We start from the raw sequence: 23095 nt of genomic DNA on the forward strand, positions 1-23095 counted from the left end.
GACACAAATAAATCCTGATATTTCTTTTCTTTTTTCTAATTGAAGCAATAAAAACATGTATTTGACCTCATCTAAATACGAAAGTGACTTGGATATTAAAGATCCAGTAGAGCGTCATATATACACTCAGCTTCCTGTGGTGATATCACAGTGTTTTTTTTAAAAAAAAAAAAAACACTATGATGATAAAGCTGGAGCATGACAATGCGCGCGCCGTGTGAGTGTGACAGTGTGACGTAGGCTGGCGGAGGAGAAAATACAGACAAACGCTTCAATACTGAGAGACAGAAGAGGAGAGGGAGAGAAAGGAAGGACGTGAGTGTGTGTGTGTGTGTGTGACGGGAGGAGAAAAAACGGATGCTTGTTGTCATGAGGCACTAAATGCGAGCACAGCACCGAGGATGATGCACAATGGAGCATCTCACACACCGCGTTTAATTGCGGTTTAGAGCGGCGAAGAAGAAGGAGGAGGAGGAGGGAGAGCACAACAAGGAAGGAGAGGAGACGCTCTTTTATTATTAGGGGAGAAGCGGAGGGGGGAGGCAGAGACGGTGTGAGCCCGGAGACGGCACAGACCGTGGCGGGGGGGACGTCGGGAGGAGGAGGAGGAGAAGAGAGGAGGACACGGACACCGACAGACGGCAGCGTCGCTCGGATGCTGTTGTTGTTGTTGCCGTTGCTCGGGACACGGAGACGATGCGGCCACACTGCTGGGTGATGGTGGCGCTGGCGGGGACCATGTCATACCTCAGCACGGAGAGAGCGCTCGGAGCCCCGCAGAGGGAAGGTGAGCGGAGTCGGTGGAGGTTGTGGAGGAGGGGAGGAGGAGGAGGAGGAGGTGGTGGTGGTGGAGGAGGGGGGTCTGCAAGGAGGAGGAGGGGAGATGTATTCAGTTATGAAAAGGCCTCCTTCTCTGATGAAAACACTGTTATCATCATGACTGAGACATAATAGCAGCTCCTATTGCAGCTCTGTGTTCTGTGGCTGTGATGAAAACAGGCTGATGCGGAGGCTCCATGTTTGCATGCAGTCATTAAAATATTAAAGGATGTTTGCATCCCGGGCCTCACATCGATGTAAAAAAAAACCAAAAAAAAAAAACCAGCACGGATAAATACGAGGCTAAAATGTGAAATATCCTGTCTAAAAATAGCTTGTACTTGGCACCAGATAATAATCAGGCCATTATCCAGTGCTGGCATCTTTATTTGTCTCCTTCTGAATATTCCTCCCTCTTCCCCCATGACCTGGCACAGAGCAGTGTTTGTGTAATGTGTACAGTCATTGTATGCTGTGGTTGGTGCTGTATTGTTTTGATGAGAGCTGTTACTGGCACCGGAGCTGGTGGGGGGGCTCCGGTGCAGGCCCCCTGTTTGGTTTGGTTTGTGTTTATATGCAGTGTCTGTCTGGACATATTTTGTCTGGAGAAAGATGAAAGAATAATGGCTCTGCACTGGAATGGAGCATCAGAGTCACTGCACTCAGAACAACTATGATGTTGTCCCTGTTTTGCAGGTGCAGTCACATGTCATATAGGGCTGCTGGTCAATAATTCAATAACAATTTCTAGGGATTGGAGCATTTTTGATTGTATTGTGACACTTCGGTGCCATTGTGATTCAAAATTATTTATGGCTTCTCATTATCATCAATAAAAACATTTTCTTTTCCTCTCCAAAACAAATTGAATGAGACAATAACCCACAAATCCTATTACTCAGTCTGTTTAATATTTATTTGAATGGAATGAGATGCTGCTTCATCACATTAGACTTAGACCTTTCTTTGTTGCCATTGCTCAATGCTCATCAAAACTAAAGTGTGTTTCTGAGGCTAAAAAAAAGTAGCAGCAGGTGTTTTCTTAGAAATGTTGGTGTTTTTTTTTTTTTTTTAAGTTAACCGCTAACATTTAGCTGCCCCCACTTATAATAAAGTGACTCAGGCCAATATAAAACCAAGTAATTTTGTTAGATTTGTGTTCACTGAGCTCGTGCTGTGAGGAATTTAAAATAAGATTCTGAGAGCATCTGAAAACAGGACCCAGCACAATTGTGAGCCTTCAAATAAACATGCTTCAAAATGAAAGTGACATAATGTTTTTTCCAAACCCTGGAGAGCAGAAATTGGCAACAGCTACTTTTATTTGTAGAAATCTCCTCACTCTGGGGAGAAAACGATTTTTAAATTTACTTCAATATCAATAATGTTCAATATGTATTTATATTTGAGACACAAACACATTATCACTATGAATGTTTTTTTTTCTCCCTCAGATTCAACAATGATTATCATGATCATTATAGATGTTGAGTGACGTCAGACTTTGTTTTTTAAAGTTGTCTAAATCAGAGAGGTCTAAGGGAGTCTAAGGAAGAGAAAATAAAGATTAAACAAAGCACAACATACAGCATCTCTGTACAAATACAAACAAACATAGCCAGCCTCACGGTCACTAAGATCTGCAGCTCAGCTCCTGAAGCTCAGAGGAGACCGAGCTTTCTCTATATTTGCATTTATTTTCTTTGTCTTTTAACCCAGAGTGAGTTCTGTTTTATGTCTGCGTTTATAAATGATTGTCGTTCATCAGCTCTCAAGCACACAAATCTATGCTGGACCAGTTGGAACAGATGACCATGTACCAGCCTCTCCTCACTTACCTTTGCAGCCCATGTGACAAAATGTACCTTCTGTTTGTTTTGTGTTGTGTTTTATTAGCAATAAAATTTGACCACAGCACGTCCTGCATATTAAACTTAAAAACACGGAAACACCACTTGTTTGAGTCTTATGGTCTTAGCGGCATGTTGGTCATGTTTTTATGACCTTGGTAAATAATTAAATATGCTTTGAAATGTATGAATGCAGTGTTTACGATATCATGACCTTGTGAATAAACATACAGTATATCTGGATTTGGATGACCGAAATTCTAATATTTTCAAAGGACATTTTAATTATTTTGTATGTAGTTGATATCATAGTTTGAGTATTATTATTTTTTTTACCTGTTTCAAATGTCTACAATGTGATTTATGCACTTTTCAGCAAAGTGAACTGGAAAGTGTTCTGAGTAAACAAGTGTACATTGTTTTCAGCCAAGCATCTTTATTTAATTTACACAGACTTAGACTTAGATTAATTATTAAAAGACGATGTGAGTTATTGATTAATGAGCAGACACTCACCTGCTGACTGTCTAAAGGTGTCGTCGTTCCTCTTTCTCATCAAACGTAATCAATGCAAAACCTGTTTTGTCTATATTATTTATTTAAATGAAACCTGTAGTTAACACCTGAAGGGTATTTAACCACCCTGCCCTGCCCCTTTTCTTTTCTACAGATGGTTCACTTCCCACAATCGACTACGTTGAGGTACAAATATCAAATGTCCCGATCCCTCCCTCTCTCACCTGAGTAGCAAACCTTCCTGATTTGAGTAAATCTTTATATCCCTTCCCAGTTAGCGTTCCTTTTGACCTAAATGACAACTCCAGCCACCCCCTCCCCTGCTTCTTAACTGTGTTTCCTGAGTGGAATGCCATTTCTGATATGTCCCCTCTCCCCGTGCTTTTGTCCTTACTGGAATGGTATATTTTCCCACTTTCAAACTCTAATTCCAGTCTCTATTTTTCCTTTACTGATTGAGGCAATGTTTTTTAATCTTGAACTTTCTCTTCCTGCTTTTTTACTACCCCCTCCCCCCATCCCCAAATCCCTGATCCAAGCTGTCCGTCAGGGCGCTTCACTGTGTCCTAAACCTGCTGCTAAAAAATGTTACAATCGCTTCTCTTTAAACAAATCACTGATGTAACAAGATATTACACTTTTATGATTCAGTGAAATCTCTCTTTTTCTTCTCACTGACTCAAACCTAACAGTGTGCCCCACCCCTCATTTTAGAAGCACAGAAACTCTGTTTTGCTGTATTAAATCCTCTTTTCTCTTGTATTCTTTTTTCCTGTTCTCCCCTCAGTTTCTCAGCCAAGGGTTGCTTCCCTCTCTCCTCCACCCTATGTCGTCATCCTCATCTCGTGCTCGGGGCTCTTCTCTTTTGTCCTGTTGCTCCTCACCTGCCTGTGCTGTAAAAGAGGAGGAGTGGGATTCAATGTAAGTCTTCAACATGTAAGAGATTTATTCACCTCTCTCTCTGCTGTCTTTATTTTGTCACACCCTCTGTGCATGCCTGCAGTCAATGATTCACATTTAATGAAGTAGAAAGTGTCTAATCACGACTAAGCCTCCATCATTTGACCCCACCGCTTTGTCATTATCTCATAGTGGTTCTTTTCTCATACTTGGTGTTTTATGAGGTTTAAAAGCACAGTTTGTTTTGTCTCTAATATTAATCCTAAAGGTTTTGTTATTCATCTTAACACAGGAGTTTGACAATGCAGATGGGGAGGAGTGTTCTGGAGGCTCCAGTCCCATCCAGGAGGACAGCCTGTCTTCATGTCCCTCCCTCCCTGAGGTTTACACCTTACCAGTCAGAGACAGGCCCCACTGTCCCACCCTGCATGACAGAGAAGGTAACGGTTCCCATTTTAACTTCAGTCTTGTTGTGAAGGCTTTGAACTTGTGCTGGTTGTTGCCTCAGTCACTCATGTGGATCCAGTAATGGCCTCCTCAGTGAACATCAGTGAAGTGGAAACAATGATCAGAGAGAGTTCTGTATCACTGCTCTCTGCCTGACTTGCACTGACAGGCGGTCACTGGTCACAGACTGTGATGTGGGAGGGTATCAGCTACAGCTGCTCACAACGACCGGTTGATTCATCAAATATTGGATTTGGTGAAATGAATTGTCAGCATTGTCTTCTGAAATAGATAAAAAAAGTAAGACTGTTGGTCAAACAAGACAAAACATCAAATAAGATTGATAATATATTTATGACAATGTATTTTTGCAGCACGGTCCCAAAATCCGTGGCAGTTTGTCATTGAGTGTTAACTGTACCTGTGTAGAGGTGAAGATACTGCCTCCCTCCTGACTGCATCACTTTTCAAAGCTGTTCTTTGTCCCTGCTATTTTTGCAGACTCTAAGTCTCAGTGCTTCAAAAGACACACTTTAAACTACCTGCAGGAAATAGGAAATGGCTGGTTTGGAAAGGTAAGAGAGTCACCTCTCTCGCTCGCTCTCTCTCTCTCTCTCTCTTTCAGATTTCATGTAAAATTTGAACCACATTATACTGAACATTGTAATGTAGATATTGTTATATTTAACTCTGGCTGCCAACCAGATGAAGTCAAAGAAGTCTTTTGTCTCTTCTAGGTGATCCTGGCTGAAGTGCTCTGTGACTGCAGCTCATCTCAAGCTGTGGTGAAGGAGCTGCGTGTCAGTGCCAGCCCTCTGGAGCAGAGGAAGTTCTTGGCTGAGTCAGAGCCATACAGGTGGGAGAAACTACTGAAACACAGGCAGCCATTTTGGGACTTTAAAGTCCGAATGAAACAAGACATTCAGACAAGACATGCCAAGAAAAGTAAAAGTAGTAAGACGTTTGTCTTCATAGGATGATATATAATTACAGTCAAATACAGGACATAATCTATACAGACATAGTTTATTAAATGTTTTTATGTAAGTTAGCTGTTGCTGGTCCCTGGTGTTTCCAGCTCAGTGGCTGCTTAAATCACTGAGAGCATTTGTTTCTTCTTTTACAAAAAAATAATACAGTCTCACTTTAATCACTGATAAAAGGAGAACAGGGCGGGCAAAAGACAGGACCACAGAAAATCTAAAAATAAGCTTTTGCTGTGTGTTGCTTGTATATTTACATTAGTGATATTCCTCCTGCACATAGATGGTAATAAATCGACCAACCTATTCAAGCTTTTTGACTCAGACGCAGAGTAGCATTTTGGCTGTCCTCCACATGAACACACACACACACACACAGAAAGAGAGAAAGAGAGCGAGAGAAAGAGAGGGAGAGGAAGCATTCAAGGGCAGATCTGTCAGTTCTCCTTCTCTATTACTTTATTCCAATCCACCCTAGACAGCATTATCCCTTTACAGCTAAAATGAATTGTTTTCACACTCCTCCATGACAACTGCCCTGAAATTAATCTGTTTATCTCTCTTTGGTCTTTCTTTCTCCCTGCAGGAGCCTAAAACATCCCAACATCCTTCAGTGTTTGGGGCAGTGCAGCGAGAGCATCCCTTTCCTTCTGGTTATGGAGTTTTGTCAGCTGGTAAATAATGGTTTAATAAAATACAGTTTATAAGGCACGACATGAAACGTAGCATAGACTCAGTAACATACGAGCTAATTAAAAAGCTTAAAGTAGCTAGATTCTCACTTCACTACTGCATGAGATGGCTCATATTAAGTCAGCAAGTTAAACACGATTTCTGCATATTGTAATCATTTTGTTTTAGGTTGGATCTTTGACATTGTATATTTGTGCACAAATGATTTTAAAAAGTGCTTACCGCCTGTCTACTTTTAATACAAACAAAGTTGATTAACTAGGATGCTGCTTGTTATATTCTCTAAAACGAATAATTAGGTGTGACTCATATCTTTGCATGTGTATATTTGGGTTGTTTTCCTTCTCTTAGCTGACTTTTAATCTCTCACTGATTTACTACACCATATAAGTGGCGTGTCAGGCCAAGCAAAGACACAAGGAGATCAATTACAAACACACAGCAAAAGAAGAGGAGTCATCATCATGCACTGCTATTTCTCTCTTTGATTAAGACTCCTATTGTTCTTTGCACAGGGATATTTTCCGCTCTCATACATGGTCCTGAGTTATACAAAGTCTGCCTGCTCATTATCAGTTCCCCTGCTGCTTTGAGGCTTTGTAGTAGAAAGGGGAGTATTTTAATGCACACGTCACCAACAGTGTCTTTGCCTGTACAGTGCTGATGTAGGTTTTATGTCTGTAGTATAAATGCCCGATCACTTGTCACACACTCTTCATGGTGGACTGGAACTAACATTTAAACACATGTTTGTTGCACACAGGAAGTGAATTACAGTATTTTCTGTCAGACTGACAGAACAGATCAAAAAACTTGCACAAAAGTCCCTCAGCAGTTTGATGTTTCTTGCCTGCGTCTGCCCGTTTGTATACACACAAACACTCCCTCAGTCAAGTCTGATAGTGTTGCTTGACATAGCTTGTTTTCAGATGAAGGACACTGTATATAATGTTACATCACTTTGGTTCATGATGACAAAACAGATGCAAAATATCGGTAAAAGTTACTCACTGCAGCTTGAAGACCATAAACATTTCACTTGCATTATTGTCATGATGTGCATCCAGGGTGACCTGAAGCGATATCTGCGAGCCCAGCGCAAATCGGATGGGATGACTCCAGACTTGCCCACCCGGGATTTGTTGACTCTTCAGAGAATGGCGTTTGAGATCACCTCGGGTCTGCTGCATCTCCATGAAAACAACTATATTCACAGGTCAGTCGTGACTTCCCCTCTAAGTGTTAGTCAGTTTAATTATAATGACCATGCTTGTCTCGGATTGACAGAGGCAGACTGAGTGTGTTTCCCTGACTGATGTGGTTTTGTTTTGGTGGTTGTCTTCTTGTGTCTACAGTGATTTGGCTTTAAGAAACTGCCTGCTGACCTCAGACCTCACTGTTAGGATAGGCGACTACGGCCTTTCACACAACCATTATAAGGTATGTGGATGTGTGATTTGGATCCTCTATTTCCTCTTTGTTGTCATGAAATAATGTAATATAAACATGTGTGTTTTGTGTTTGTGCAGGAGGATTATTACCTAACTCCGGACAAACTATGGATCCCACTACGCTGGATTGCTCCTGAGCTGCTGGAGGAATACAGAGGATCCCTCATCGTTACTGACCAGACCAAGACTAGCAATGTGTGGTATGTTGTAACACTATCACAGCTGTTAATGTAAAGTGCTACTGTAAACATTTTATTCAGGCTGGTTTTGTGTGGTTGATGCTATACTCCTTTACCTAGGGTTGTCTGTTTTAGTTTACGATGTTTACAGTATTTATATCTTATATCTTTATGCCTGTCACCTCTGGGTTTCTTGTTCACCTATTAAACCAGCTACAGATTATGTCACCTAGGTAGATCAACAGTGTATTCATGGCTGATGTCTTTGTAGAAAAGAATAAACCTCAAGTCTCTTAATCTCACCACAGCTTAAGTCATCGTACGGATGGCATGTTCTGAAAACTGTCTCGAGTAAAAGTGTGTGTGTTAAAGAGGAGAGGAGAATAAAGATATAATGGCAGCTGTATTGAAAATGTTCAGCTCATTGCACAAATAACAAAGCTTAAAGATCAGTGTGACCTTAATTTTGCTGAGTCAGTCAATCAGTCAGCAGACTCTAAACTACGACCAAGGCCAGTTATAACAAGGGAAGTGATGAAAGAGCAATATCCTAAACTGGACTGAACTCTCGGGCTCAGATATAACAGACTCTACTTCAATATGTCTTGTTGAATGAAACAACACGAAAATATGCTGTGGGAACAAAGTATAAGCTGTGTAAGAGTCTTCTTTGCTCCCCCAGGAGTCATGAAAGGAAAACTTAACTTCCTTCTTCAAACAAACTTTCCAACAACATAAAAAACTAAGGCTAAAAGCAGCACTTAATGCCAACAAAATATCTGTTTAGTCATTTTTCTTACTCTCTTCTGCTTGGATGTCAGAAGGCTCAGTATAAAAGCATTACATAACCCTAAACCTAATTAATAATTTTATTTTTTCCTCTTCCAGGTCTTTGGGGGTGGTGATATGGGAATTGTTTGAATTTGGCTCTCAGCCCCACAGACACCTAAGTGACGAGGAGGTGCTGACCTTTGTGATTAGGGAGAGGCAAATCACACTGGCCCAGCCCAGACTCAAACTCTCCCATGCAGACTACTGGTCAGTGTACTTTTCATGAATTGCATTGTGTATATATGATAATTATGTTACTGGACAGTAAACGATCAGTAAACAATCCCTAATTGTGTCTCTCTCTGAACTTACCTCCTCTGTTTTTCTTTATTATCTGTAGGTATGAGATCATGCAGTCCTGCTGGCTACCTCCATCTCAACGCCCCTCTGTAGCTGAGATATTCCTCCTCCTGTCCTCCCTCCTTGCCGCTGAGCGAGGAATGGCCCGGGGGAGTGTCGGGGAAGAGGATGAAGAAGACGAGGAGTATGAGGAAGGCAGAGGGAGGAGAGGCGAGAGCGAGGAGTCGTTTGAAAGACGTTGGGACCTATTGCGTCCACCTGCCTTCCAGACTGCAGCCAACGAGCGGCAAAGAGAGAGAGAGTATGGCATGGAAGACAACTCCTACCCCTTGCTGGACCCAGTGGGGAACTGTATCACCCCGTCCTCGTCTGAACTGGATGACATCCTCACAGTCACCGAAACTAGCAAAGGATTAAACTTTGAGTATTTTTGGGAGAAGGCTCATGCCAGACGAGGTTACAAACCTCTGCCTCCTCCTCAGCCAATCCCCACTGTGAATAATAACCACAGACAGTCTTTGGACACGCCCACTGTGGTCCCGGTCATAAGCGCTCGCAGTCCCTCTCTCGCAAGTGAGTACTACATTAGGTTAGAGGAGCACACTCCCCAGGACAAGTCGCCAACTCTTAAAACAAAGGGACAGTCCTCTTTCCGTTCTGACTCGATTTGCCCTGGAGACATGGAGCTGGTGGAAATCCGCAGTGGGTTGCTGGGTAAAGAGCGCGTCCCTTATTGTTCCTCTGACAGGTGTGGAAAGGGCCTTCAGACGGTCAGAAGCAGTGAGGTTCAGTTTCAGGTGCCTAACACGGGTGTTGCAGAGTTCAGAGACATTTCGAGCCGAGTGACCGACTTCTCTGTTGTCGATCTGGGGGATGACGATGAAGAGGAGAAGAGAAGCAGTGAGGGAGATAAAAAATCCTCAACAAGTTCCCAAGCCCCAGTCCTCCCTCCCAAGCCTCGCTCTATGTCCATGTCATCAGCCAACCACCTTCACTCACGTCCCCTCCCCGCCCCTCCTCTTGGATATCGGGGACTTCCTCACTACACCATTAGTGGAAAAATTGAGACAGACCCCCATCACATGAGCAGCTGCCCACCCTCTACTTTCAATCACCTGGGACTCCATCGCTCTCGGCAGACCCTACCACCATCCCCGTCCCTCTCGCCGTCCCTTCCCCCATCAAGCCATCCAATTTACCCTCAACCTTCTCACATGTGTCCCCCACCTCTCCCTCCCCACTCCAAATCGCAAAGAAGCTGCCCCAGCTACAACATGGCTGACACTTACTCAAGATACAGTAAGCCCCAGATGCAGAGATCCAATAGAGACCCACTGTCCTGTGACTTGTCAGATAGACAAAACGTCAACAGATATACAGCATCGCTGCACAACTCCAAGGAGACTTCTCATACACGTGTAAAAGCGTTCGATTCCCCTGTTCGACGAGAAAACCCTTTTCGCCCGATTTATCGCAATATTCCCCGCCCTCAGATGACAAGCACCCAGACTGAGCAGCAGTCTTCATCCAGCCCCACCTACTCAGATGAGGATGACTCTCCCTTCATGTCTCCCGAGAGACACAGTGGTGGGACTACTGTCACTCACTCCAGCCTGTCAGAAGATGCAGACCCAGCTGCATCAGAGCCCTTCTTCAGGGGAATGAAACGAACTCAGTCACGCCTCGATACCATTCTGCCTGCCATTTGGAAGGAAGATGCTGAACTTCAGGCTGAACGTGTAGCCACAGTCAAAAAATCCCCCATGCATCTGTTCCTGACAGAGATATCTGCTGTGACAGAGTCAAGCGAGTCCAAGTCAGAGGAGTCATGGGAGAACGAGAAGGAGGAGAAAAGAGATGGAGAAAGATGGGGGGACTTTGTGCCACCCAACAGAGGGATGCGCCGTTCCCAATCACTGATTACAGAACTGGGCTCAGCAGGGCAATCATGGGGGCCAGAGAATCATATCAACAGGACAGGAGCTGAGGAGGATTGTACTGTCACTAAAGAATCATTTCAAAGGGAACTTTTCCTCACAGAGATCGACACAGGAAGGCTAGACACAGACGCAGAACAAGGATCAGAAAGTGACCCAGTAAAATACCTCTATCCTGCAGGTTCAAGATTGAAGCCGTGCGTCGGTACTGCAGGGCTTTCCTATGCTGAGGCTGAAGAGGCATATTCAAAGGGTATACGAAGGTCCCGGTCTCTGCTGTCTGAGATCACCACTAGCAAGGAGGAGTCTGATCCACAACAAACTGAGAAGGAGCAACGGAGACCTGAAATGACTAGGGAGGAGTTCCTGAAGGAGATCCAGTCGGCAGAGACTTTTTTGACTGAAATAATATCCAGACAAAATGCTACAACAAACAGGAAGGAAACAGAGTCATCTTACTCCCCTACCCCGCTATCACCAGAGTATGAGTCCATATGCATTGACCCAAATTCCACTCAGACCATTAGTTTTCAGTCAGAGAGCTCTTTACGAGCATCCACCAAGGGCAAAGATGAGCCACAACCTGAAGCCATCTATGCCCAGGTCACCAAGCGTGCTAAAAAGAGTGAGATAAAGGTTTCCATCAGACCTGAGATCCCAATCCTTCACATAGGATCAACTAAGGAAAATGTAAAAGCAGACGTCCAAGAGAACAATGCCGACCACTGCCAGTCTGATGAATTTGTGTTTTCAGAAATCATGCCCAAAAATGGTTTATTGCACAATCAAACACTTGCATGTCAGAGAGAAAAAGAGGAGTGTGTGGATGGCCCTGCTTTACCCGCTAGAGGAGAGCAAACAGTTCTCTCAGAGGAATCTCCTATTGAATCATCTGAGTGTGTTCAAGAATCCAACACTGTGATATTGCGTGAGAACCAATCACTTTCCCCAAATGAAGGAAGCACTCAAAATGAAGCAGTCATAGGGAATGGTGAGATAATGAAAGACAACCTGCAGGCCGCAAGTCCTAAGAAAGGAGATCAACTATGGAGAAAGACTGATACCATGTCTTATGATGTAGAGAAAGACAGCAACCACACAGATATAGTTCATGCAGTTCACATCACACATTCCATCACAGCAGCTGATTTAGATAAGTGCACGGCTGAAAGCTTCTTAGAGATGAGGAGAGAAACTGTATTCCACCACAATGACTGGGGTCAAGAAAAATACTGTTACGTTGACCAAAAGGCAGCCACTCCAACCACTCCAGACTGGGACCCTTCCTCGGATGTCTCACTGGTCACCCCCACTGACTCAGTCCTGTCACCAATGACTTCCAGCTCAGCTGATTGTCTCACACCTAGTGACTCATGGACGGGATCAGAAAGAGGAGGAAGCAGTGGGTGGCGAGCTCTTGGAAATGAAACACCCCACCGAGACTCTGCCTATTTCTCAGACAGTGACTTTGAGGGGGACGGGATGAGCAGGAGGAGTAGTGATGGACTTACTACATCTAGGCCGAGCAGTGGACGAGGGGGTGATCGAGAAATACTCACAGGGATTGAGGAAAAAACAGAGGAGGAGATAGAGATGGAGAAAAGCCCTTTACGAATTAGTATACAGATGTTAGATAGGAAAGGTGACACTATAGAAACTGTAGAGTTGATTGAGGATATCAAATATCAAAATGCTTCTGAAAATGACATCTCTTGTTTAGGTGACGACAAAGATATTTTAAGCAAAGCGCTGGAGTCAACACAGAGAGACGATCCGGCCATTTTCCGAAACGAAAATAAAAAGACAACATTGCTGTGTGATGATCCCCAGACCAACAACTGTGTTGATCTGATTGATACGTTGTTTACTAATTTAGATGAGGAGCCACTGAAAGGGCTGCCACACAGTGGTGGGTATCCATCAGACATCATCTCACAGATTACAGATCACAGATACCAGGACTCTGCAGGCAACAACTCAAATCTACATTCCAAGAGTCTTGGTGACACAAATAGATTGATCAAGTCTGTGTCTGGCAGTCCATCAAAAGACTGTGTGTTAGGACCAAGCATCAGTGATCACACAAGTGTTAAAGATGATCTCTCTGGACTGAATTCCCTCAAATATGATGAAAATGAAGCCGAGGAAACTGTGGCAGCATCAAACATTGCCAATGGAGAGTCCAAAGTATCTAAACTGTACAGTGTTCACAACAGTAATGCCATAGTCATTGATGAAACACCATCTGTAGTTGAGTCCTTCACAGATAAAGTGAGTGGACTTATTCATCCTTGGGCTCAGGATGGTGTTGAAGAAAAACCTGGTCTAGACCACAATGAGCTGGGCCTGAGAAATCTCTGCTGCACAGAGGGCAGTGGGGACAGAAAGGTCACAACAGAGACGGAGAAGCAGCTGGTTGCTGCAGAGATGAGCAATGCCATGAAGGAAAAGTCGCCAGTGAGAGGAGCAGCAAGTGGGTTGTTCTCTGCAAACAAAGGGAGTGAAGATTCCTGTGAGGGGCTGGAGGTCAAGTCTATAGAGTTATGGAGTGCAATGGAGGAGGATGAAGGAAGACCAGGACCTGATGTGGTTAGAGGGGAGTTTGACTGCAACCGTTTTTCACAGTCAGAGGACTTGCGCTTGTGGCCTGGTGAAAATGACCAGTGGGCTTCTCCAGAGAAGAGGTGCCAAGACATGGAGCTCAGATCTGAGTTTTTCTCTGGCTTCAGTAATAAGGCATGGGAGGTGGGGGAAAGGTTGGTAGTGGGTCAGGAGTTTTGGGAGACTGAAGAAAACGATGAACTTGCAGGAAGTGAGCAACACCCCGCTGTGCTGGGCGAACGTGAGGAAATGTGGAATGATGAAACACAAGGAGTCGCTGCTGATCTCAGCATGGAGGAAACGATGGACCATAAAGAGAGTGACAACCAACCAACGGTCCAAACAGTAAACATACAACAGGAGGAAAATATTGAGAATCTAGTAGAAACTGACAGTTTTAACAAGGACACTGAAAGAGAACTCTCACATATTGAAGTGGAAAATATAGAAATCCCAGTGCAGGAGATCTCAGAGCAAAGAGACAGGCAGATTTTATTATGCCCACACACTGTCAGGGACAGGGAAGGTCAACTAGACTCAGCAGACACAGAGGAGAATCAAAATTTTAACAGATGGCCTCAGAATAACCTCTACAAGATCCAAGGGGAGGAGCAGGCATCAGCTGAGCATGTTGACAAAGATACAGGCTCTGATGTAGAAAATGATTTAAGACTCACTCTGAATAAAAATGCAAATGTGTCTATTTGCATCACTGAAACTCCTCATGGACACTTTTCAGACCTGGAAAATCTTCAAACAGGCTTAGATTCAGAGACTGAAATCATGAGACCACAGATTTCCAGTGAGCACATAGACGATAGAATTAGCATTACGAACACACAGGAGGGTTACAAAGACATATCTCTATCAAATCCCATCTTCTCCCCCAGTGACCTAGACATGCAGGAGGAGGAGATGGATCCACAAGTGGACAATTTCAGCTCAGTAGATTTTCCAAGTCCTCCACCAAGCATAGACCTTGATGTGCAAGATGATAAATTGGAGAGTTTGGATGACTCTTTTCCCAGCCCACCACTTTCTGTTATAGAAACAGAGGAGTTCATCAGTCACATTAATGTGGACGACTTTATTGCTGGCATTTCCTCAGAGCACAGCGTCGATGTCTCACAGGCACCTCTGCAAGAATCCTCACCTGCTACAACTCAGAGTAAAGCCGACCTGATCCTCCCCTCCGTGCATGTAACAATGCATGATGACAGTAACCTTACATCCAGCAGTGAAAGTCAGGACGAACACAATAACCTGTCACAGAAAACCTCATCTGCCACTCCATCTTTACCCCAACCTCCTCTGAACAATCTCCCAGAGTTATTGATTTCTGAATGGAAAGACTTAGACGAGGAGAACCTGGAGGATTTTGAAAAACTGGAACAATTGTGCTGCATATCTGGTGATGAAGAGGACACGTTGGGGGAGCTTTTCTTAGGGAACCTTGAGCTCCTGGAATCTTTGAAGAAAACATCTGATCAGAAAGGTTGCAGTGCTGGTGATGAGGATACAAATGAAGAGATTTGTGGCTCCTTCACTCCTGAGGGGAGCAGGGTGGATTTAAAGGAGGAAAGAGTCTCTGATGATTGTGATCAGTTGATGGAGTCTGCACCCGTTATCCTGGATCCCCAAAACAGACATTCTCCTCAAGACGAGAAATCATCTGGCCAAACATCTGACATCAAAGACCAGGGATCTCTCTCTAAGATGACAACAAGGAACGGCCTCATGATGCAGGTGAGTAGGAGTTCTTTAGCATTGTTTTAGGTCAAAAATGCTGCATTAGCATTTTGAGTTTCTTCACTTTTTCGGTGTTGTTGCTTCAGGTGTGTGAGGAGAGGCTGCAGTTCTCGCTCAGTGAAAATGTGAATGCAAACGTGCTCTGGGGAGCAACCATTAAAGACACAGTGACGCTGCGGCCCTGGGGGGAACAGATCTCAGAGAGCAGTGAGCTGGTCACTGTCACTGAGCAGACAGAGGATGAAAGGTAAGAAGAAGCTGCAACGTCCTGAAAACAATAGAAATGTTGCTTACATACTTCTTGTAGAGCTGTATCTTATGCTGTAGCTACTGTTGAATATTGATTTTTATTTGAAAAAATTATATTTGTGTATACAGATAAGGGCATATGTATGCACAAATTTGTATATTGTTTGGGCACTTGCTGAAGTGAAAATGTAATCTTTTGATCACATTGTTAGATTGTGTAACCGAACTGTGCTTTGAGATGTAGCTCTTCATAATTGAAATGTTTAATAGAACTATTCTTTTTTTCATGAGATCTAAAAAATGCTGAGGTGGCATGTGGCAGCAGAATTGCCTAAATAAAACCTAAAGCTTTACGTGTGCATAAGTTATGGCTGGGCAAGACATACAGTAAGGGTTACAGTCCAACTGACATATAGTTTCAGTAACACTGGGCAAACACAGCTGGAGCCACCATGTGAAATAGACAAAACCCTCTGGGGACCCATATTGTCAACCCATATTTAATCTTTCTAGGGTTCACATGAATATGCTGTTTTTTCACTTTACTCAAGTTGAAATCCATTAATAATGTATTTTTCTTTTGTAGTCAAAACGAGCAGGAATCTGTTCCCAGCGATCAGTCTCACATCGAGTCTGACGGAGATGAAGCTCAACCGCTCACTGTGATTGAACAACCTGAGGTTACAACACCTCAACCCCCTCCAAACCAGGCAATGAAAGGTACCTTCATGTCACACGTTTGCTAGTATTCATCATCTCTGACATCATTAAACACAAACTACATTAACAGAATTATTTTTTATTAATAATTGCATTATTTTGCAATGATGTTACAATAAACAAACAATCATCAATCAAAGAAAAAAATAAAACCTACAAATAAATCCTGAATCCAAAAGAAGAAAGGAGGAAAAGAAACAAAGAGTAAAAAATGGATCAACAAACGAGACTGTCTGTCTTACGGTGTTCTTTTTCCTAGAAAACAAATCAATAATAATATTTGTGATACAGTGTGACCATGTTCTATTGCATGTATCTTTGTGACCTTCAAATGAAATGCATATTTGTTTGTTTTTAATTCAAATGAACATTTACTTCATAACTTTCTTCATCTTATTTGAACGAAATATAGGGAATGACACTTTCTTTATTTTACAGAGAATTCATGTCACACTACATTTCAGTACAGTAACTATATGATATATAATAGTATGGTAATCATTTTGTATAAGTAATATTATGATATTACTGTCTCATTCTATGGCAGCCACCAAGTAATAGCTACAGAATGAACAAAATGACTGTTACCATGTTGTGACTGTACTGTAATGTCAAGTGTTACCTTTTTCCCTTCTCTCTTTTCCACAGCTAAACTAGCTCGTCTGTCTCTCACCCTCCCTCCTCTGGCTCTGAATCTCCCCCTCACCCCAACTGGTAAAGGGGGATTCGGGGATGGGACGATCGGAAATCGCATCGGGAGGCGGAGAGGCCTGTCGTTAGGGAGCGACCCTGACGATGAGGAGGAGGACGAGCAGGAGGACGAGAGCTCCCGGAGGGTGATTGTCGTCACAGAGACAGACGTGGACAAACGTGTCGGGCTCAGGAGTCTGCTGAAGTCACCCAAGGAACCGATGGACAGAGAAAAGGACAGAGGACGAAATGTGTCCTTCTTTGATGATGTCACTGTCTATCTCTTTGATCAGGTATTTCTCATACATATTAATACCCATAATTAACAGATCATATTAGATTTTATTGAAGGATAACTGACTGTTGTGTTTCAACAGGAAACTCCAACAAATGAGTTGAGCAATTCAGCGCCGACCAGTCCAGCTTCAGTGTCTGTCAAAAGCACCAAGTTTTTACATGGTAAGCTCCAAATCATCCCATCGTTATGATGAGCAGCAGAGTATAAACTGACATTTTTAGCCTTTCTAAAATATGTGAGACAGTCCATTATGAAATAAACCATAGACTGGATGCCAATAAGGCTCTTAATAAAAAATTAAGATGATAGCATGACTGTAAATTGCACATTTACAGACTGACTACGATGTATCATCGTCACCACCATGTGCTGCAGAATGACGTCATACAATCATTAAAATGTTAAAACCCTCATTTCAACCACCTCCTTTCAAATGTGCAGCCAGAATTAATCTTTTTTTTTTTTTTTTTTTTTTTAATTACCCCTGTCAAATATGTGACATGTGGCAGAGAAATCCCAAAATATAATATCAATGTTGTGTTTCCCTCATGGTTTCATTTGCTCTTTTGACTTCCACTCTCATATTTAGAACATTCATCTTGTCGTGTAAAAAATAAAATACAAATTTGGGCTCAGAATTGCCTTCGGGTTCTTCAATCTTTATATTATAACACCAAATTAGATTTTCTCATGATCTGTTGTAGTCTTGAGTTGATGATTCAAAGCCCCTTTAAAAATGAGTTACTTTTTTTTTTATTTTAAACCATTGTTCTTTAACTCCATAATATCAGTAAATATACATTATTGATTTATTTTCTGCCACGTATTTGATTTGACCTTAATGCTTTACTCTTTATCCAAACATACGACATAATGAGATCATTTTTTTCCTTTGGCCATAGATATGAATGATTATACTATATTTCAGCAGCAGACATAGTAAAAAAAAAAACTCAAGGTAATAAATAAATAGTAAGTTTGGATTTTAAACCATAACATTCAAGAAATATAAAAATATTCTTTATTATTACTTATTTTACATCTCTGTAACTGCACATCTGCAGATTATAATTTGTAATATTGGTAGTAGTTAGTGTAAGGGTTCACAGATGTCTCCATAAGATTAGATAAGATCATTTTATATTAGTACCACAATGGTAACATTTGTTTTCTACAGCAGGAATTGTAAAAAAAAAAAAAAAAAAGAAGTCAATTAAGCATGCATTTTAAACACCAAAAAATATTAGCAATATAGAAAACGATTTCATATTAACATGATAGACAACAAACATGTTGTAGACCTGAGGTAATTTAACAGCTTCCTCCAGAGCCACAAACAATCTTTTATCTTTTGTCCCCACATACTCATTTAGTATAAAATGTGTGACATTATTACATTATTCATTATTCAAGAGTCATTTCAAAGTGTCTTGCTCATGGGTTTGCTGACCCTTGGGCCCATAAGTCTGTTCTGATTAAAACAAATCTCTACAGTTCTTTTGTTGAGGCTTTTAACTTCAGGAAGGGTTCGTTGTTTGTGTTTTTTTCCCCCCTTTCCTCTAGGGCCGAACAGCAAAAGCAAAGAAGCAAAAAGGAAAGAGGATTTATCGTTAAAACCTAGGTCACATGTGGGGGCCAATGCAGTGACATCATCACGCTTCACTGTCAGCCCGGCTGATGACCCACACTTGGTGTGACGTTGCGTGTCGTAGTCGTCGTGGGAACCTTAAGAGCCGAACCTTTGTGGACTGGCCACTGAATTAACCCCAACAACCAGCCATTCACCCAGAGGCTATTTTTTTATTGAATAGGCAACTGAAAGAATGAGACTCCCAGTCTAACGGCTGGACACATTCCAGATTTTACCAGCAACAGGATTTTGTAAGACAAGGACTGTTGTGCTCCTGCCTGCCATTGTTTACAGAGTTTATTCATAGCCTTCGGCTACAAGAATTCTTTGGAAAAGGCAGCATATGTTAGGAGAAGAGCAGCCTGGAGCTTTGTAAAATCTGAAACCGATTTGACAGCTATGCAGTGGGAGCCAGCTTACCTTCTCTTTTTCTGCTTCATTCTGTTGTATAATTCCCCAGATGTGCGGGGAGTGCACTTTCTTTTAGTCCTTCATCTGTCTATGTAAACGCAGGGACTCTCAGTCCTTTCCTTATTAAAGATGTTGTTCATTGCAGTCAGTCAGTCAGTCAGTCAGTTGATCTTGTTGGCAACAGTTTGGAACAGAAATTGGTTGACTCCTCTATTTGAGAATACTCATTGACATTTGTACAAACATCATAATACAAGTGTATACAGTATACTTTTAGAACTGTTTACTTTTAGATGTATTCTTAGACTGCACGGAAAATCAAACAAGCTATCTTTCGTAACACTTTTAGTTCCAAAAAGGTTTATCTTATATTAATTGCACAGTATTTATTTATTTATTTATTTATATAAAACCAGTTTCAATGCAATATTTCATTTATTTTACTATTTATTTACATATTTATTTATTTGCTTTTGTGCAATTAACTCATAATTTTAATCTAACTATAATTTGTTTGGGACAGAATGCATCTAGATCATATCTTCTCTAAGACCGTCATAACATATAAATCAAAAATATTTTCCCAAACGTATTCATTTCTAAAAAAAAAAAAAAGTATTTTGTATAATTTTTCTTGTTAATATGCTCATCTGTATGGAACTATGTCCTGTAATGTTTGATTATTTTCCGATGTCTATGAATTTCTAGCTGTCTCGTCATTCTTTTATCTTGTTTGAAGACAGTTAATGTAGCTTAGCATGAAAAGTCGCAGCATTTCATCAGTAAATAACTCATTTCTTTGTGAATCTGTTAATTTATGCCATTTTCTACTAATATGCGTCCATCATGCAGTTGAGGTCCAACTAGTCCATTTGTTTAGTCAGTTTAAATGTTGGTTTAAAACCTGTATTGTTTAAAGAATGGTTTTCAGGGGGTGATGTACAAAAAGGGGGAAATAAAAAACTACAAAATTTGAAACTCTTATAGAACTGTTTCATGACAATAAACCACACTGTTTTGTTATTTAGGGTTCGAGCAACAAGGTTGCAAGAACCCTATTGAAACTGGAAGGATTATTATTATTATTATTATTATTATTATTCTTATTATTCCCCCAAATGAATTGCCTTTTTGAGGCCTTTCCCATACCCCAAAACTCACCAATTTTTGTGACCGCATCAATCCTGGTGTAAATTTACGTCTGAAAAAGGTTCGGGGAATGTGCGTCGAAAATTGAATGTGGGAGGGGCCAATAAGTGCGGCGCCACCTGTCCAAATTCACCATGACCAACACAAATATCGCACATGCACGAAATTCGGTACACATGTGTAGTGGGTCAGGATGAAGAAAAAATTACATTTTGACCATGATCCAAACCCAACAGGAAATCCGCCATCTTGGGTTGATTGGCGATTTTTTGGCGATTTTGGCGAATTCGCAGCAATGGTATTTGAACTAACTCCTCCTAGAGTTTTCGTGCGATCGCCTTCAAACTTGGTGAGGTCCCTGTGGACCAGTTGAGGAGCTCACGGTATCAAAAGTTTTTTCAAATGTCGCATGGCGCACGAGATAGGGGGCGGCAAAGTTCGTGATGATTCTGATGTTTCGCATCAGAAAAACAAAACTCTTATAACTTTGCGATGGAAGGTCCGATCCGAACCAAACTTGCTACCATTGATGATGGGCCATGGCTGAAGACGTCTATGAAAAAACGGTGAAGTTTGAAAACAGCGCCTTCTTGTGGTGAAAGAAAATACACAAAAAAAAAGTTTTTTTACGATTTCGGGAATAACTTTTACACAGATAATCGTACCGCACTGAAAATTGGTGACAACAGTCAAAACACATGGTAGATGATGCGTGATCAATATGACGACAAATCGTTTAACGGTGTTGCCATGGCAACGACGCAAAGTCGGATTTTTGGGACAAAAAATCAAACTGCTACAACTTCGTGAATCCTGGTCCGATCTGAACCAAACTTGCTAGGATTGATGACAGTCCGGCCCTAAAGACGTCTATATGAAAATATTCAATTTCGAAAACAGCGCCCCCTGGTGACAGCAGACAATATGACAGCTTGTATTTCAATTATCTCCTCCTAGAGCTTTTGTGCGATCACCTTCAAACTTGGTGAGATCAATGTGGACGAGTTGAGGATCAAAAGTTATCAAAAGCTTTTTAAAATATTGTATGGCGTACGAGATAGGGGGCGCCAAAATTGGAGATAATAATAATTTTTCATAACAGACAATGAAACTCTTATAACTTCGCGATGGAAGGTCTGATCCCAACCAAACTTGCTATAGTTGATGCTGGTTAGTTGCTGAAGACGACTATGTTGCTGAAACGGTACATTTTGAAAACAGCACCTCCTGGTGGTGGTAGAAAATTCTAAAAAAACAAACTGTTACAACTTTGCCAATCCTGGTCCGATCTGAACCAAACTTGCAAGGATTGATGACAGTCCGGCCCTGAACACGTCTATATGAAAATATTAATTTTCAAATACAGCGCCCCCTGGTGACAGCAGACAGAATTACGTTTATAGTTTTTGATGCTGCTCCAACAGGGATTGTTGTATCCACTTGAAACTTAGTATGTGGGACCCCAGACCCTTCCTCAACATGTCCGTAAAAGGTCACCTCCCTACAGGAAGTGGAACGCCAGAAACAGGAAGTAAAGTCTTACATTGTCCGATTGACACGAAACTAGATATGTGAGTTACCGGACCTTCCCTGAACATGTTTACGGAGACGCCGTTGACCGAACAGGAAGTCGGCCATTTTAAACAGGAAGTGCCCTCTAACTTTGCCGTACGTTGTCCGATCTGCACAAAACCTTATATGTGACACCAGGGACCTGTCCTGAGCATGTCCGTAAAAGGTCACCTCCCTACAGGAAGTGGAACGCCCGAAACAGGAAGTAAAGTCTTACATTGTCCGATCTGAACAAAACTTGATATGTAAGACAAGGGAACTTCCCTGAACACGTTTACGGAGACGAACAGGAAGTTGGCGATTTTAAACAGGAAGTGCCCTCTAACTTTGCCGTACGTTGTCCGATTTGCACGAAACCTTATATGTGAGTTACGGGACCTTCCCTGAATATGTTTACGGAGACGCCGTTGACCGAACAGGAAGTCGGCCATTATAAACAGGAAGTGCCTTCTAACTTTGCCGTACATTGTCCAATCTGCACAAAACCTTATATGTGACACCAGGGACCTGTCCTGAGCATGTCCGTAAAAGGTCACCTCCCTACAGGAAGTGGAACGGCCGAAACAGGAAGTAAAGTCTTACATTGTCCGATTGACACGAAACTAGATATGTGAGTTACGGGACCGTCCCTGAACATGTTTCCAGAAACAAACAGGAAGTTGGCCATTTTAAACAGGAAGTGCCCTCTAACTTTGCCGTACGTTGTCCGATTTGCACGAAAGCTTATATGTGACACCAGGGACCTGTCCTGAGCATGTCTGCAAAAGATGACCTCCCAACAGGAAGTGGAATGCCCGAAACAGGAAGTAAACTCTAAGATTGTCCGATCTGAACAAAACTTGATATGTAAGACAAGGGAACTTCCCTGAACTCGTTAACGGACGCGCATTTGACCGAACAGGAAGTCAGCCATTTTAAACAGGAAGTGCCCTATAACTTTGCCATAAGTTGCCCGATCCCCCCGAAATTTGGATCGACATGCGCGGGGACGCCGCTGAAAATAACTAGTACTGAAAATAACTAGTACCGCGCGCGGTGAATGAACGGGTGAGAGCGCGAGGCACGCGGGGAGCCGTGGCACACGGCGACCCGCGTGGGTCGGCTCGAACCCGTTCAGAAC

General features: G+C 42.2%; 1 protein-coding gene across 3 annotated transcripts; it reads left to right on the forward strand.

The window, feature by feature from the left end:
* Positions 1–244: 244 nt before the first annotated feature.
* Positions 245–20232, forward strand: lmtk3 (lemur tyrosine kinase 3). 3 transcript variants are annotated; one of them, XM_058647564.1, is made up of 16 exons: positions 245–787; positions 3973–4121; positions 4378–4525; positions 5034–5107; positions 5270–5388; positions 6102–6189; positions 7276–7424; positions 7564–7648; positions 7738–7859; positions 8727–8876; positions 9010–15253; positions 15343–15503; positions 16092–16225; positions 16874–17208; positions 17293–17374; positions 18777–20232. In XM_058647564.1, the coding sequence occupies exons 1-16, from the start codon at positions 697–699 to the stop codon at positions 18908–18910; spliced, it is 8265 nt and encodes a 2754-aa protein (XP_058503547.1). In that variant the 5' UTR covers positions 245–696; the 3' UTR covers positions 18911–20232. The 3 variants fall into 3 exon arrangements, with proteins under 3 accessions (XP_058503547.1, XP_058503549.1, XP_058503548.1); XM_058647566.1 differs by having other exon boundaries at positions 18787–20232; XM_058647565.1 differs by having other exon boundaries at positions 3973–4106.
* Positions 20233–23095: the final 2863 nt, after the last annotated feature.

The sequence above is a fragment of the Solea solea genome, chromosome 13 (genome assembly GCF_958295425.1).
Source record: "Solea solea chromosome 13, fSolSol10.1, whole genome shotgun sequence".
NCBI classification, from domain to species: Eukaryota; Metazoa; Chordata; class Actinopteri; order Pleuronectiformes; family Soleidae; genus Solea; species Solea solea.